Source organism: Panthera leo, chromosome D1 (genome assembly GCF_018350215.1).
Source record: "Panthera leo isolate Ple1 chromosome D1, P.leo_Ple1_pat1.1, whole genome shotgun sequence".
Taxonomy (NCBI): domain Eukaryota; kingdom Metazoa; phylum Chordata; class Mammalia; order Carnivora; family Felidae; genus Panthera; species Panthera leo.
In genome coordinates, this window is record NC_056688.1 from 9493764 (window position 1) to 9511834 (window position 18071).

Here is an 18071-nt window from a genome sequence, read left to right on the forward strand (position 1 = left end):
TTATTATCTGGCTTCTAGCTAGGCTTCCAGAGTTTCTCTTCTAAGGTTGACTGAATTGAAAGCAGTGAGTGCCCTGCTTTCCTTAACTTTCTGGACCGTTCTGCCACCCTTCCTACTTTTTCCTTCTTTCCTGAAGTCTCTTCCCCTGAATTCTGTGATGCCTCCTTCCCCTGGCTTTTCCTGGTTCCTCTCCAACTATGTCCTCAATTATATTCTTCTTCATGTCTCTCTTCCTCCTCTGACCACACTTCACATGTGGATGCTCCCAGGCTTCTGTCTGGAACCATTTAGTCCAGAGCTCCCCAACCAGTATGTCAGGAATGAGGATGATAGGAGTTTCCAAGATATTGATCCTCTCAGGCCATGGGAGCAGCCTGGTCTGCTTATGCTGGTGTGCGGGATGGTATCATTTCTTTGTGTGCCGTCATGTGACTCTACCTTTCAAGCACTCCCCCCTCCCACCAGCAATTCCGTCCTCTTTCCTGATTTCTTTACCACCAGCGTCATGATGGCTCCAGAACTTATGTACCCAGATCAATCCCATGGGGAAAACTCGAGAATCACCCTCGAATCTTCCCTCTTCTTTCTCTCCCACACCGAAATAATTTTCAAGTGTCTGCTCCTTGCCCTCCTATCTACTACTCAGACCCCATTATCTCTTGCCTGAATTCTTCTAGAACCTCGTGACTGATCTCCCTGTGGCTTTGTGATTCTTAAATCTACCCTCCACACAGCTGCCAGAAAAGCCTGTCTAAAATGCAAATCTGACCGTATTGGCTCCTCGCTTAAAAGCCTCCATTGATTCTTTGCCGGCAGGATGAAGTCCAAACTCCTTTGCCCACCAGAAGCTTCATGACTGAGGCTGTTTCTTTTCTCTTCTGGCCTCCCTCCCTCACTCCCTCACACACCTTGCTCTGTTCCTGCCTCCAGGATTTTGCCCCTGTGGTCCTCAATGTCTGGAATATTCTTGCCCACCTTCCTATCACTACGCAGCATCCCTCCAGCCTGTGCTGTCCCCTGCCCTCCTAGTCCCTCCCCGCCCTCATAAGGAATTGACACATCTGTGTTTTTCTGAATATCCTAGGCATGATTCTGCTGTTGCCCTTAGCACATTTGCATTAAAATTATTTTTTAAGCTCCACTCTCCTCCCACTAGATAGCAAATTCTTTTGCATCCCCAGCTCTGACGGGATGCCTGACACACAGGAAATACTTCAATGCATCATTGATGAGTAAATGTAGCCTTAGGCTTTTCCAAAAGCGAAGCATACACTCTAGAATCAGAGTTTAGTTTCCTTTGGAACAAACGTAAAGTCATCAAGTTTTAAATTCGAGGCTGATTTGAAAGTACTTCAAGCCTCTCTAAGTAAAAGATATATAGGCCAAAATTAGACCCTGTTAAAATTATACCGAAAGGACCTTTCAAATAACTTTATTTTGCTGAAATCATTTGTGTGGTGGCTTCATTTAAACTAAATGATACATTGCCTTGGAACCTAGATTTTTTTTTTCCTCTTAATTTTGTATAGGCATTTTGTATAACACTTAATAGTTTGGCATATTTTCATATGCCTGTCTTATAGAACACTGCAGAGAGATTTTACAGACAAAGAAAATGGGCCTGAGAGGTTACGATTGTCCCGGTGCAGTGACTAGAGTAACATGTGATCACGTAGGCACTGCTTTTTGGGCCAGCAACCTCTTCCATCCCATGGGTCGCTCTGCTTTTGGTTTGGGTTGTGTTATTTTTTCCTTTCTTCCTTCCTTTTATTCTCCTTGTGATGGTATTTGACTCATAAGTCAAATATATCCTAGACTACCAGTTTAAGCAGATTAGAGAATATTTTTGGTGATATGTGTATACATGTGCGTACACATGGGTACATCCAGCCTAGTGCACTGATACCGGTGCATTGCTAATACACCAGGTGGCATTGCTAATACACCAGGTGGCAGCTCGATTAAAATGAATTGAAACTATCCAACCTACAATGGAACAGTGATTTCAGACTTACAAAATATCTTAAAATTCCTGCAGTTTAACTACGATGTATTGCTTGAATGCTTTCTCCAATTCACTAGACAAAAGGTTCTTCTACTGTTGCTTGACCGTCCTCGCTAACAAGGAACTCACTATCCCCAGAAACAGAGTTGTCAATTTCAGAACTTTGGGGACACATTTTTCTCTATAGTCTGTTATCTCTCTGTAATTTCTTCATGGTAAAAAACAGCTAATTTTTCCAGTTGTTAGGGTTAGAATCTGACCCACGTCTGGATCCCAGCTCTTATGGCTTATTAGCAGCTATGAGACCTTGACAGATAACTGAGCCCCAGACTTCAGGTCCTTCCTTTTTAAAATGGCTCAAGTGAAATAATGCAGGTAAATTACTGAGCACTGTAATATGTTCAGTGGGTGCTTGTAGTAAGTTCTTAATAAATATTTGTTGAATGAATGAATGACTCTTCCCTTATCCTTGACCTAGTTTCAAAGCAGCAACTCCCCATGTCGAAAGACTGTATTTTCAAAAATAAAAACTGCTTAATTTAGTGCAGTAAACAGGAACACATGATTTTCTTCTCAGGAACCCAATCTGAAAACAGTCCAGGTGACCTGCTCACCCACATCAGGTAGAAATACAATACGGCAAGAATACTGTCACTCCATAAACTGAAGCATGCAAATCTAACTTTTGCATCAGGTAATAAGTTGCATCTGATTCCTGTCTTGCGATTAAAGCATAAATTATAAGCCTTCCCGGAATAAATCTTGACAAGTCAGAGTACAAAAAAGAGGACACTTTGAGGAGCTGTTGCGTAGAAGATGGAATAGGGGGGAGCTTTTTCTGCCTACACAGAACCTGGATGAGTTTCTATCAAGGAAGGAAGACTAAACGTCCTCTTTTGGAGCCACTGCAAATTCAAGAAGTCTATCATCGCAGTGAGCAAACAGTCACAATTGTCAGGCCTTGAATGCGTCCCTGGGGAGGTTAACCTATTACTCTATCCACATTTGATTGTTACTATTCCATTTGCTTAAGTCACAGGAGACTACAGCAAACGCGTGTATCAAGGCGTGAGAGTGAAGCACACGGTCAAAGACTTACTGGCGGAAAAACGATCCAGGCAGACGAGTAACTCAAGATTTAATGTAAGTCTCGATTTAGTTCATTCTGAAGTCTTTGGGGGCCTCAGTCCTCTTTGAAAGCTAGTTATCTCCGCTCTTTCCTCTTGAGTCTCATATTCTCAATGGCAAAGCCCTCATTTACTTAGCACACACTATATAATTACCATTATTAACATTATTTGGTACCTCATTCGGTTAAGCATCTAACTTCAGCTCGGGTCATGATCTCACAGTTCGTGGGTTCAATCCCACGTCGGGTTCTGTGCTGGCAGCTCAGTGCCTGGAGCCTGCTTCAGATTCTATGGCTCCCTCTCTCTCTGCCCCTCTCCTGCTCCTGCTCTGTCTTTCTCTGTCTCTCAAAAATAAACGTTAAAAAATATATATTGGGGTACAAATGTCAACCCATGGGCAAAAACCTGGAGAGCTCTGTGAACTTACTGGCTGGCTGTCTCAGCTCATGGCAAAGAATGGATGATATGTCCTGACTTTTTCATTTCTCCCAATCGTGAATTAATGAAGGCTTAGCTGGTGGGGACAATGCCAATCTTCATCGACACGTTATTCTAAATCTGATAGAGACAACTTAGAAAAACCCTCCCTATAGCAAAATCAGATGGAAATATCCGAGTTGGAGATGTCTTAAGTCTGAAACCTCTCTATCTGCCATCCGTGTCTTCATAAATAGCTCTACCCTGCACTTAAAATGTTTAAGTAGTTGCACCCAGATCTCCAAAAATGCTCCTAGAGTGGAAATAGCAATTAGCTAGCAAGATGGGTTTATAATCACTTAGTCTATTGGCAAAATGTAACAACATGAATGTCAGGCATCTGTCGTGCATTGCTGGATGCAGGACATGAGAGCAAATGTGGTAACGACGTACAGCGCCCAGCACAGGGGCTGGTACACAATGGGTACCGGTTCTTCCATTGCGGCTGCTCAGGATATGGGCACTGCATCCAACGCTGCTCTGGGATCAAATTTCTGGGACATGTTTCAAATGAACCAACTCCAGATCCTATTTCCTCCCATCCAAGAGCTTTCACTGCACATCTTCTGTCTTCTTTTATTTTAAACCACATCCTCTCTTCTGGTGCAACAAACGGAGCTTAGCTGACGAAAAGAAAATCAAAATCATCGGCTCCTTGTCTATTCCTAGTACAGTGTTTCTTAGTGGCTGCTCAGAGTCATCTGGGGTGTGTGTTACAAATATCCATGCCAATTTCATATCAAGAAAGGAAGAGAGAGAGAGAGAGAATTCAGAGTCTCTTCTAATGAACCACAGCTTTGTGGAAGTAATGTGGATGGCTTGGCCACAGCTACAGTCAGAATTGTGAAACCTAATGGACGTTCTAGGCATTGGGAAGACAGGAATCACAGTGATGTCAAAACACAGTCAAGGAACAGATACTGTATCTGCCCAGTGTGCGTGAGGCTATAACTCACTCCTTGGCATCATCATTATCATCAAGACATACATACAAAGATAAGGCACTATCCCAGACAGAATTACAGAAGAAGAAAAAAAACCCAGGAAATCATAGTATTTCCAAATGGTATATATAAATATATTCTTCTTTTTAAAACTACCTAACAATTTTTGCTCAAGATCTGTGACTATCAAATAGTATGTTTTCTTTAATTTTTGATGTTTTTACTCTCTCAGTGCTATAACAATATAAACATGATTCATAATAAACATACTGTTTGATTTCATTTTAAACTGCAGATTCCTTGTCCCGTCCCATGTATACAAATGTGGAGATATTGGACAGGAGCCAAGGAATGGTCATTTTTCAACCTGCCCCTTGGCCGATTCCTTTGCTCGCCAGAGGTTGAGAACTTTACCATAGAGTACAGAGCAGGGGTTCGCTCACACAGCCAAGGTTCTTATCTCCACCCAGATTACAATTTGTTGAGCTATTGCTGTTGGCCCCGTGACACTGAAAGTGTGATCGTGAAAGTGGATACAAGAAACACATGATACATGGTCTATGTCATTAAACACCAAAAACCCTGGTAGAGAAGAAAATCTGTGTATCCATTTAAAAAATATAAGACTAGGGGCACCTGGGTGGCTCAGTCCGTTAAGCGTCTGACTCTTGATTTCAGCTCAGGTCATGATGTCTCGGTTCGTGAGTTCTAGCCCCCTCATGCTCTGTGCTGACAACATGAAGCCTACTTGAGATTCTCTCTCTCCTCTTTCTCTGCCCCTCCCCCCACCCCCACTCAGGTGTGCTCTCTCTCAAAATAAATATAATTTATTTAAAATATATATATAAGACCCTATACCCAAGCATCAGACTAAAGACGAAAGACCAGGAGCATAGCCACATGCTAGGAAGACTACAATCCAGTTTACAGGGCACCTCTTCGTATGTCGTTTCTTCGGACAGACGCACAAACTCTGTGAGATTGATATTCACATGGTTTCCCATTGAACAGATGGAAACAGGGAAGAGAAGAAGAGGTGGGAAGTGATTGTTCTCAGGCTTCATAGTTAGCAAATGGCAGGTCTTCTGGCTCCTGATTCAACATTTAAAAGGGACAGATCACTGGGATCTGAGGTAGAACAGTCCCTGATTCATGCTGTCTTAGTCCAGTTGGGCTATTGTAACAAACACCACAGCCTGGGTGGCTTATCAACAGCAAGATTTTATCTCTCAGACTTCTGGAGGCTGGGAGTCCAAGTTTTTGGTGCCAGCATGGCTAGATTATGGTAGGACCCTCTTTGGGGTTGCAGACTGCTGACTTCTGATTATGCCCTCATGTAAAGGAAGGGTCTAAGGAACTCTCTGGGGGCTCTTTTATAAGGGCTCTGATCCCCTTTGTGAGGGCTCCACACTCATGACCTACTCACCTCCCACTTGTTAATACCATCACTCTGGGCATTAGGATTTCAACATATGGATTTTGGAAGGACATAAACATTCAGACCATAGCATATTCAGACAAGGAAAATCAAAATATAGGAAAATATATCATCGAGAAAGAATTTCTAGGACAAGAAAGGTGCAAACCCGCCCTAACTCTGGTAGTTACTCTCAGGCACCAAGTGCATAGGCTGCATGAACTTAGCCTTATCTACAGGTTTGCATATATTTTTACCTGGGTCTCAACACTAGTGTATTACTTGTATCCTCCACTCCAATGACCTCTTAAATTGGGGTAATTAAATGTCTATATTCCCAAAGTATGGTTATTTGGGCTTAAGTTACCTCCATGAATTGATTTGACTGTTCATCTGTCAACCACTATTCTAGAATATCTGCGTATCTTAAGAAAGACACCGTATTCCTTAGAGGTCCTATTACTGTCCTCATTGCAAATGCTAACCTGTTCAGCAGGAATCATGGAGAATCACATTGCTGGTGGGCACTTGGGGTTCTAACTGGATGGATGATCCTGAGCCTACCTTCTCTTTTTCACGCCAATACACTACGCAGCTATGGGTTGAATATCTTGAATATGTTTGGTTAGGGAAGCCATCCTAACAAGACCATGTTCAAACTTGGCTACTGACAGCATGGGTAATAACCAATCAGAGGCTAACTTGAGGAGGTTGGAGACCCTACCATGCGGTTTTACCATAGAGTGTGCTGGCCAAAAAGTGGACCCTCCCAATAATCCCACATCAAAACGCTGGAACCTATGAATGTTACCTTATGTGGCAAAACATGTGATTAAGTTAAGGATCTTAAGAGGAGGCACTTACTCAGATTATCCAAGTAGATTTTGTCTTGCATCACTCTGAATGCAATCCCATGCATCCTTCTAAGAGAGGGTTTGAGAGAGACACACGCACAGAGGAAAAGACACACAAAAGAGCAAGAGGCAGTGGGGTCAGGAGGCAGAGGCTGGAGTCATGCAGCCATAAGCCAAGGAACATGGGTGGCCACCAAAAGCTGGAAGAGGCAAAGAATGGATTCTCCCCTAGGGTCCTACAGGGAGCACAGACCTAACAACACGTTGATTTGGGCTTCTGACCTCCAGAACTGATAAGACATTTCTGACTCTTTAAGCCACCCAGGTTATGGTCATTTGTTACCGCAGACCTAGGAAGCTAATGCACATATATGATGAAAGCTACTTCCCTCTGGATAAGTATCCTTTAGGAAGTATCCATCTGATGCCCAAATTGGTGCTCTTTTCTTTGCGACAACACTTTGATAAGTTTACACAGGCTGTGTTAGTCCATCGTTACCGCAATTTCCTTCCAGAACATCTGTTTTTGATACCGTGAAATGTTTTAAGTTTTTCACATCTTTGCAGTAGGAATCAAAGAGAAAGAAATCCCTTTCACCAAAGAGATTTTCACCAAAGACTGGACCTAAAACCATTTCTATACATCTTAGCCATGATCCTGTGGTTTCACACTATTACTGTGGACATCTGTTTTTAAATAATGGTTTTTCTCTTTCTTCCTCAAATCTTTCTGGGTCATCCTTTACCACACTCCTACATTTTCTAGCAGAATATTTAAACTGTGAGCCATTCACCCACATCTAGTACCAAAAAATATAAATAATGAGACTTTTGATGTAGGTTTTTCTTGCATGTTTTTTCAATTACACTATTTCACTTGAGTTTCATAAAAGCAAATCATTGAAAAATTTTAATAACATCACAAAATTTAGTTAACTCTCAGTTATTTATAGTACAGGAAAAAAAGGATTTAACAAGAAGATGCAGTGAGGCTCATAGCCACAATTTTTCATTTTGCTTTGAAATCCAATGAACAATTTGCAGGCTATTGAGCTTTCTAATCAAGTTTTTCTTAAGCTATCATAAAGATTCATTTAAAAGCCTTGAGTACATAACAGCTGGCATGAGGGGGAAAATTTCAACTTACTAAGTAGGAAGCAGAGATCAGTTTGCAGTAAAAATTGTGCCGCAGAATGGGGGCTTACAAGGCAGTTTGGAAGAGATTATGAACAGCCTGGGATCAGGGTCTGCTGTTCAGTCTATTTTATTGGTTTATGGACATCCTAATCACTCTCTTGCTCACTCCTCAAAAAATGCTATAGTGAGGACCAACAAGGAAATAGATATGAAAGTTATTTTAAATTAATATTCTACGTAAATGTGAGGGAAAATACATGAAGACTTCTGAGGTGTTTTGGAAGGCCTGAACTAAAGAAAATGTTAAGGAGATAAATCCCAAGTGGGAAATGGATTTGGATTATATTTTGAATTCTATGTATTATACATATACAAACCAAAAGTTAACTGTTTCCACTTGTCATGATTCTTTCACATCAACCTCGAATGTTTGCTTTCCACATCATAACTACTTACAATTGCTTTTGTTTTGTGTATTTTCCTAAATCCTTACATTTAAATGAGCTGATAAAATGTCCATGCCCCGAACACGTAGGATAAGGCCATATTGTCAGCTGGGTGTCTTGGTTCACAATATGTCCTAATTATTTCTGGAAGGAAAACATTGTAAACACAGGAAGAAGCCTGACAATAGTACATATCGATGACAAATTTGGAGTAACAGCAGGTAAGTGGGTGCCAGATAGTGCATTTATGGCATAGGGTAATTGGAAGTGTTTGATCTTTATGGAGAGATGGCGAACCTCGAACTGTGAGCCAGATGTGTGTTGCCTAGCTCCATCCATCATAACTGTCTGCCTTTCGATCAAGACTGCTAGTTAGAGTTTTGTTTAGTTATATATCCAGCTGCTGTTTTGCAGTACCAATCACACGCACACTTCAGTTACCACCGAGTATAAACACTGGGATGTCCATATCTGTGATTTGCATTTGGATTTTTTGTGAAGTGTTAAAAAATATATATATGCAATTGGCAACTGTTTATTATAGCATCTCAAGATCTCTTTGGTTTCTCTGAAGCTTTGGAAAACACATCTAAGACATCTCTTTTACATCAAAACAGAAAAGTTCCTTCCTCAGTCTGTTTCAACCCCTCCTTCTGGCTCTCAGTTGTCCTGGGCGATTCCTTCCTTCTCTCTGGGCCTCAGTGTCCTTGTGAGTAGAAGGGGAGGGTTAGATTCTTCCCATTTCAGTATTCAATTTGACTTGATAGCTTTTCCTGACCTCAGAACATGTCCCACCCACTGACAACCCTCTCCCCAACTTCCAAAGCCAAGCTGAACCCCTCTTTGTTCTGAGAAAGATATACCTCCTTTCCTCTGGTTCAGGTAGAGCTTTGCAAGTTGAGTTTTCAAGGGAAGAGGGAACAGAAAAATCACAGAAAGCACAAGACCAATTATGCACAGTGCAAATGTTCTGACCCTAACTTTAATATCTAGTCAAAGATCAGTATGGGTGAGACAGTTGAGGTGACTTCAAAGCCCGGATCTCCTTCTGTCACCTCAGTTCTCTCTGGGGCAGATGAGAATTTTTAATAATAATCATTGTCATTTACTGATAGACTTATAAATATTTTCACTTATATACTTTAAAATATATGTCATTGGGGCGCCTGGGTGGCTCAGTCGGTTAAGCGTCCGACTTTGGCTCAGGTCATGATCATGGTCTGTGAGATCAAGTCCCGTGTTGGACTCTGTGCTGACAACTTGAAGCCTGGAGCCTGCTTCAGATTCTGTGTCTCCCTCTCTCTCTCCCCCACTTGTGCTCTGTCTCTCTCTTTCAAAAGTGAATAAACCTTAAAATTTTTTTTTTAAATAAAATACATGTCATTGATAATAAAATATATGTCATTTATCAACAAGAAGCCCAGTGGCCTTGAGAGGATGGCACTCACATCTATTTTTCAGATGAGAAGAATAAATATCAGGTAGAAAGTGATGGAGCTTAGATGTGACCCAGGTTTGTTGGATTGCTTCCTGTTGCCTTTTTAATTTACATTTCCGGTCCAAGGAAGGACTAGCTTTGGAATAACCACTTTGCCTCAGGGCTTCTGCTTCAGATTCCATATGTGATGTTGGGTCTTGGTCATGACCTTTGCTCCCTCTCAACCCTCCCATCCCTGCAGTGCTTCTGTAGGTTGTTTAGATGATGCCACACCCAGCCTGAACCAGAAGCAGCACTCTCCTTTCCTGTGACACCCAGAGATCCTAGAAAGAACTAGACACAAAAAGTTCTTAATTTCCTTCTAGAACCTATCTCTAGCTCTGTCCTAGAACTTGCTTCCAGAATATTCCCTGTCATTCCCCACCACTCCTGCACCTCTGGTCTCTTGGGCTCACCATGGCACCTGGCCCTCTCTATAAAAAGAGGAAAACATTTCCTGAACCGGAGTCACAGCATACCATCTGACCTTTGCAGAACCCTTTGCTGCCCTCCTGGAGATCCCTAGGTCCTTCCTCACCCAACCCATTTCTCCCTGACCTTTCTTCTTCCCTATCGCTTACTCTCCTGCTATGACTTACAATGAAGTGCGGTTTCTTTAGTATTATCTAGCTGCCTGAGAAGCTGGTATCCCCTGGCTTGGTCCTGGGAATGGATGTAGAATGCCACTCCACCACGTGAGAAGGCAGAGACCCTGTTGGCTCTCTCTTGAGGTCTGAAAGAGATCCATGAACCTAGGGAAAAGCAGAGCTTACCAGCTCAGTTGGCCTGCTGTCTCTGGTGACCCACCGTTTAGATGCTCTCCCAGTTTCCATGCATTCTCCCATAGTTTTACACACTAAAGGCTCCTATGCATATTCCTAACAAATATAATAGCCACTAAGGAAAGGGGAGAGTAATTTCCTTATGCTGTCAACTTCTCATGAAAGTATGGGAAAAGATGAAGAGAGGGGACCACCAATGGTCTCACTTCCTAGACACTAAGCCAATTTTTAGTATTCCATGCTAAAGACAGACAGAAGCCTTGACTGATATCAAAATCTAATTTTAATCCAGAAATACCTCCCCAAACCTACTAGAACTTGGACAATTTATATCTTGGGCTACTTCACTATGGTATTCTAACAGTGGTGCTACAACAATGAAGACGCCAAACGAAGAAAGAAGCAGCTGTAAATAAGACTACGAACTGATTATCCATGCTTTAAATTTAGGGAGTTGGCCACACCCTCCTTCTTCAAGGAAGAAATCACAGCCATTGCAGCCCTGTCTTGTCAAATCTAAGAACAGAGCATGTGTATGTGAAATTGAATCCATGGTTAGAAGAAGGGTACGATTTGGACAGTGGTCCCAAGCTCTGAAGGCATACAAAGTGCAAGAAATACCCATACTCTCTTCCCTGCTTTCTTAAAACTTACTATAAAAATTATTTTTGGAGCACCTGGGTGGCTCAGTCAGTTAAGCATCCAACTTCGGCTCAGGTCATGATCTCACAGTTTGATAGTTCAAGCCCCGTGTTAGGCTCTGTACTTAATGCAGAGCCTGCCTGGGATATTCATTCTCTCTCTCTCTCTTCCTCTCTCTCTCTCTCTCTCTCTCTCTCTCCCTGTCCCTCCCATGCTCTCTCTCTCTCAAAATAAACTCTCCTAATTATGTCACCTCTCATCCTACAATGTGACTTCACTTCAGTAAGATTTCCCCAGTTGCCTGCGCACAGCAGATGGCCATCAGATGACCCAGTGTGTGTCTTTCTGCTTTGCTAGTGTTTTATTTTTCTTATTTTTTAGAAGTACTTGCTCTCTTTGTGGTGATTACTAAATCTCTTAGGAAAACTATAATTTTTCTTTAATAAGTACATTTCACTTGCCCTTGCTACTTTTTTTCTGAATTGCCAGCAGATGGATCCATTTATTTGTAATGTTCCATTTATTTGTAATGTTTTCGAGGTGATCAGGGTCCACCCTGGGAGTGTCTTGCCCCTAACCTTTTGCTCCCTCTTACAGCTCAGCGCTTTGCATATTGCTTGTTAACGTTGCCAACCAACCCCCTTCGTGAGCCCAGAAAGAATTAAAAAAGAAAAAAAATTTTTTTCTGAGTAGGCAATGCCTTCTAAACTCAAAATGCCAATGTTTGAATACAAGAGGTACATATTATGTCGTTGGCACTCATTTGAATGAATGCTTGATCTATGCTTTTCAAAATAGCCCATTGTCTGACTTTAATTAGCCCACTATCCTGACTTGTTTATAGAACTGAACCACATTTCCAGGGCTCTGGATGTTCTCCACCCAACCACCTGCTCCTTCACAATTACAGAATTTCTTAAAAAATAATAATAATAAAGGCAGACCTTTTGCAAGCAACTTATTTTTTCAGCTGCTCTATTGGTTCTGAGGTTGTTGTTGTTGTTGTTGTTGTTTAACTATCACGAAATCTAAAATATTTCCTGGTGGTGAATTCTGTCACGCAGCTTGCCAAAATAATCAGGTTTGCAGTGAAACTGCCATGGCAAGTCCGTCTGGAAGGGCTAAAGTTCTGCAGATTCTGTTCTGGCCATGGTGTGCGGGACCATTTATCAACGAGCATCCCAGTGGCTGCCATTGTTATTACTTAGCTAAATAAATACAAATAGCATTCCAAAGGCACACCGGGGGTAAAAAAAAAAAAAAAAAAAAAAAAAAAAAAAAGTGTTTGCTTTTGTAACTTAGGCAACAGAAATCACTTTCCCACAGAGACAGCCTGGACATAGTTTTGTGCCAAGCAGGAGAGTTTTAACAGTAGAATTTCAAGAAATTGTCAGAAGGTTGGAATTGTATAACTGTGTTATCTCTCCCAAGGACATAAAATAGTTCATACACCTGAAATGTAAGACACTTGGAATCACAGTTGTTGTTTTTTTAATTTTGAGATTTGCAATAAAGAAAGGATCTGAATTCTATTTTTAAACTTTTATTAACTAGGTGTTTTAATTACAAAAGGATGCATAGTAAATTTTCAAGCAGAATAGAGGGTATAAAGTAAATAATAGAAGTCCATGACCTCTCCTGCTTACCCATTCCCCTTGTTCTATTTCCCATACTGAGTTTCATGTACAGTCTTCCAGAATTTTTCTATGACACTTTATTAGAAAGAAATTAAGTTGCTATACCAATAAGTCAATGAACATCAAAATCTGTGTTCAGTATTTACAAGCACTATTATAAAAATGCACAAATTAATGTTCTCCTGGTAAATCCTCTCCCCCAAGAAAGAACCTCAACAAGACTTTTAGTGTTCCTTTTAACTCTATACATTTGAAGGCCTTAAGCAAATCATTTAACCCGTTTATGTTCTCCGTTTTAGATCGATTACATAGTACCTACTTTGCCAGAGGCTGGTGATAATGAAAACAAACTGCGCAAACCCAGATGAGCTGTTTCTTTGCGAGATAAATCCGCCTCTGTAATCTAGGCTTTGTAGACATGTGGCAAATGTTTTTAAGGATACATCTGTCAATATTCCTTCCTCACAAATTTTTATTGGCTTCTGGATTGGACCTATACAACATATTATCAAATCATTTAAGAACGTAGGGGTTTTTGCTTTGTGAAAGTACAGCATGAGGGAGAAGGGCCAGCCCCCTCTTTATACCCAAGCATCAGTGGGGAAGTTGGTGATAAAGAAGAAAAGAGAGAAAGAGCCCTGGGAACTGGTACAACTGGGACAGGTGGCCAGCAGCCCTCAACACTCCCACGGTGAGGATCAACCCTTGGCAGGCTCTAACACAAAGCCAAATAGAGTTTGAAAAAAAAAAAAAATCACCTGCTGGCCTCCTGACACTTCTCCCCTAAGGAGAACCCATCAGACCCTCACCGCTGGATCTCTGTTCAGTTACAAGAGCCCTTGCCCTCACCCATCGTCCATTTCTGACCCATCATTTTCAGCACGAGTTTAAATTTCCTACAATACTACTACCACTATGTCTGCACAGCTAAGGAACTTCTCCATGACCACTGCCTGCTACCGGACCCTTTATAAGCTGGTTCCCACACCCTCCACCAGCTTCTCTTCAGCTTTCTCCCTGCATACTTCCTGCACACATTTCTGTGTCTGTGACATGCTAGCCTCACATTCAAGCCTTTGCTTTTCTCCTCATATACAATGCCCCTTACCCTGTCTTCTTACTGATCTCCTTTCATCCTTCAAAACTGGACTCAGATACCTCCCACGATATAGTGTCTTCAGTCACCTTCCCCCAAGACAGCAACTCACCTCCACCCCCAGCCCTCATGCTCACCCCCACCCCCATCTGCACTAAATCAAGCTACATCCCTTACTGGCTTTGCAACCTTGGACAAGTCCATTATACTGTCTATTAGTTTTGCAGTCTGTAGTCTAGAGATAATAACTTACAACCATCTATTTCATTAGTGAGGATTTAATGATAATGTTGCACAAATCATTTAGTGCAGAGCAGAAGACACAAAGCACAAAAATATGAGCCATTAATAAAAACGATGAAACACACACCCGTATATGTCAAGTGCTTGGTACAGAATCTGGCATGAAGTAAATATTCATGAAATGCTAGTCCTCCCAACCCCACTGATACAGTTGTGCAACTGTCTTCCCTATGAAACTGTTTGCTCCCTAAGAACAGAACCCATGCCCTATCCTTTTTATTTCTGGAAATTACACAATCCCGATGCATACTAGGCACGTGATACATTTTTACTAAATCAATTAAATATGTAGAGTATGTACCATGCACTTGGAAACTAGGACTCCAATATCTCCCACAATATAACGGACTCAGTCACCTTTCCCCAAGGCAGTAACTCCCCTCCACTCTGCCTTCACATTGTATAATCTAGCCTGGGTTGGCATCCGTGAGTTACTTTTTCCTGGGTACATCTGCATCAGCTACTTATTGCTGCATGAGAACCTACCCTAACCTTAGGAGGTGATGAGACTTACATATTCTTTCTCACAATCCTGTGAGTCGGCCGGATGTTCCTCGGGGCTCAGTCACGTGGTTGCACTTAGCCAGAGGTTCCACCATGTTGGAAGTCCAAGATGGCCTCCTTCCCATATCTGGCAGTCAGTTCTGGCCCTCGGCAGGAGTGATGGAATTCACTTCCACAGTCAGTCATACTCCAGGAGCTGAGACTGACTTGTTGAAGAGGAGATCATAAGGCAGGATTTCAAGCAAAGGTGAAACTGGACGTGCTCTTGATGCCTAGAGTTTGAAGTGCACACATCATCACCTCTGCTACATGCTGTTAGTCAGAGAAAGTTACAAAACCATCCTAGACCTGAGGGGTAGCGGGACAGACTCCACTTCTTAATGGGGGGGGGGGGGGGGGGGTGGGCTGCAAAGAAACTGTGACCATATTTAATCTACCACGAACTGGCTTGTCTCCCTAAGTGGATCCCAATCCAAGCCTCTGAGTGGCGTTTTGTCTACACAGCACTGTGACATGCACATCAGAGGTGCCCGGGAAATATCTGGTTTGACGGAAGGGGCATGTGCAGAGAACTTGCTTGTTAGGTCACTGAGAGCTTGACAGAGCGGAAATATGGGAGGCAGAGACTCTGGGTTTATAGCTAGTTCCATAATTTACTAGACATGGGATCTTGGGCATATTACTTATCTTCTCTGATGCTCGGTTTCCTTGTTTGTAAAACTGAGACGATAGTATTTAGTTTATAATAAGATAGCCTTATAGAAAGCACCTGGCACATGGTAGATGCTTCTAACTATAGTTCCTATTCACTGTGGAATATTTTTCTTACGTATGGCTAATTACCATGGAACTCAGATAAGTGGCCCACAAATCAAAACCTGTTTCAAACTTTGCAAAACTAATAAAGTTCATTAGAGCAAGGTTAGTATAGTTTATTCACAGTATAAGATTTCACACCAATCAGAATGCGCCTGGTTCTACTACATGGTTTAACGTTAAGTAAGGCATCTGATTCTCTATGCCCGTTCTCTTCTGGAAGAAGAAGACATTCCAGCCTAACATGGAGATCCACTGAAAGACTAATTGTGTTACATCCAGCATTAACTTTACATTAATTTCAAAGCTGGAGGAAAATCGTATGACTTATGATGGGTCTAAGTTCAGATATTATTTTTTTTAAGTTTATTTATTTATTTTGAGAGAGACAGAGATAGTGAAAGTGGGGGAGGGGCAGAGAGAGAATCCCAAGCAGGCTCCACACTGTCAGCTTGGAGCCCGACATGGGGCTCAAAGTCACGAAATCGTGAGATCATGACCTGAACCAAAACCAAGAGTCGGACGCTTAACCGACTGAGCCACCCAGGTGCCCCTAAATTCAGATATTAAAACAAGGTTTTAGAATGTACAGTATAGTATCCTCAACCCCTCTCTCAACCAAAGGTGTGATGACAATGAGGTATTAAATATATAGACTGCTATGAATTCCTTTAAAGGGGAGCCCAGCTGGGTGCCTGTGTGCCTGGGTAGCACCTGGGTGGCTCAGTCAGTTAAGCATCTGACTTTGGCTCAGGTCATGATCTCACAGTTCATGAGTTCAAGCCCCTCATGGGGCTCTGTGCTGACAGCTGGGAGCCTGGAGCCTGCTTCTGTACCTCCCTCTTTCTCTGCCCCTCCCCCTCTCACACTCTGTCTCTCTCTCTCTCTCTCTCAAAAACAAATAGAAATTGAAAAGGAAGCCCAGCTACCCATGAGTGGCTATGATTATTATTAGTAATTAGTAATAATTACTAATTAGTAGCAATTATCTTTAAGATTAAAGAGCCACATTCTAAAGTATGTCATTAGAATTTAGAAATAAATTATATAGTAGTGTGAAAAATCTTATACCAGTCGGAGATCTTTTCCTTATACATTTCAGTATATTTCTTCAACCAGATTGGCAACTGAAAATATTATTGGGTCATAAAAATGACAATAAATGTACTCAAGGTGAAACTCCTAATCTTATCACTTCACTACCTGGATGACCCATTAGTTCAAATTAACTCATTTTCATGGAGGGGCTTTTGGGGCAGCTGTGAGGCTGCTGTGTTAGCTACAGGAAGTTGCAGACTGGCAAATTTCATTCAAATATAAACCTCTGAATTTGGCTACCTGGCATTGTGAGATCCTGTTGTTTGCTATATGCAAAATAAAAATTATATACCATCTTGCTTGGTCAAAAGTTATGGGCTCTTCAGTATTAATTTCAATATTATTTCTGGAGAATTCATATGATCAGAGGCAACTGTGTGAACATAGTATCTTGAAGCAGGAAGAAGGGGACGTGAGCTTTCCCTTCACACGTGCGATGACAGCGAGGGCGCGTGCTAAAGACTCACGTGGTAGCCTGTTCCTCCTCAACCTATGAGGTCTGAGAAGGAGATGGGGAGTAAGTACCAGCCCTGAACTCTGTCCAGGGAGATCCTTTCCAGTCCCTACACAGAGCCATTGGAACTCAGTTCTATGTTCTGTGAGGCCAGCTGACAGGGTGGCCAGGTGACAGGGTGATCACAGGCATGATCATTGCCTTTTATATCCACCCCCCTAAATATTTCCCAGGCCACCACAGAGAGGGCAGTGCTCAGTATCGCTATAAAACAACTAATCTGATGGAAATGTTTTAGGTCATGATTATAGTGGTGGGTCACAGGAGTCTGTCAAAATTTGTCAAAATTCATCAAATTGTATGTTTAAAATTTGGGAATTTTATTATGTGTAAATTGCACCTCAGTAAAGCTGACCCCCCAAAATAGTATATCCATTGGAGGACTAAGAATATATATATATATATATGTAGGTGTCAGACAGGAAAGTGGCAATTTTCTTTGTGAGCTTTGGTATAATTACATCCTCTCCCTGGATGTCCCCAAGTCTCCTATATACTTAAAAAAAATTAGCTACATAGGAAATTTTTCTATTTTTATTTTTGAGATATTAAAATTCTTGGAGGACAGCATGGCATATTAGTTAATGAATAGGATCTGAAATTCCAAAGGTCCTTATTTGAGTCCATCCACCACGATCACCATCACCTCCACCCATTTGGGAACTTGGGTTATTTCTCTACTCTTCAGTTCTCATCATTGAAATGAGAATCATATTCCCTCTCTTTAGGGACTGTGGTGATAATTAAATGAGATAATACATATAACACATCTGGGCACATGCTTAACAGTTT

At 41.7% G+C, this 18071-nt stretch overlaps 1 protein-coding gene across 1 annotated transcript in view; it reads left to right on the forward strand.

Moving 5' to 3' along the window:
* The first annotated feature begins 363 nt into the window (after window positions 1-363).
* Window positions 364-18071, forward strand: part of CD1H11orf53 (chromosome D1 C11orf53 homolog) — a 29377-nt gene continuing 11669 nt past the window's right edge. Inside the window, exons 1-2 of the mRNA XM_042905937.1 lie at window positions 364-403; window positions 3039-3148. Coding sequence (XP_042761871.1) covers window positions 364-403; window positions 3039-3148 — 150 coding nt within the window. The remainder of the gene's footprint in view (window positions 404-3038; window positions 3149-18071) is intronic.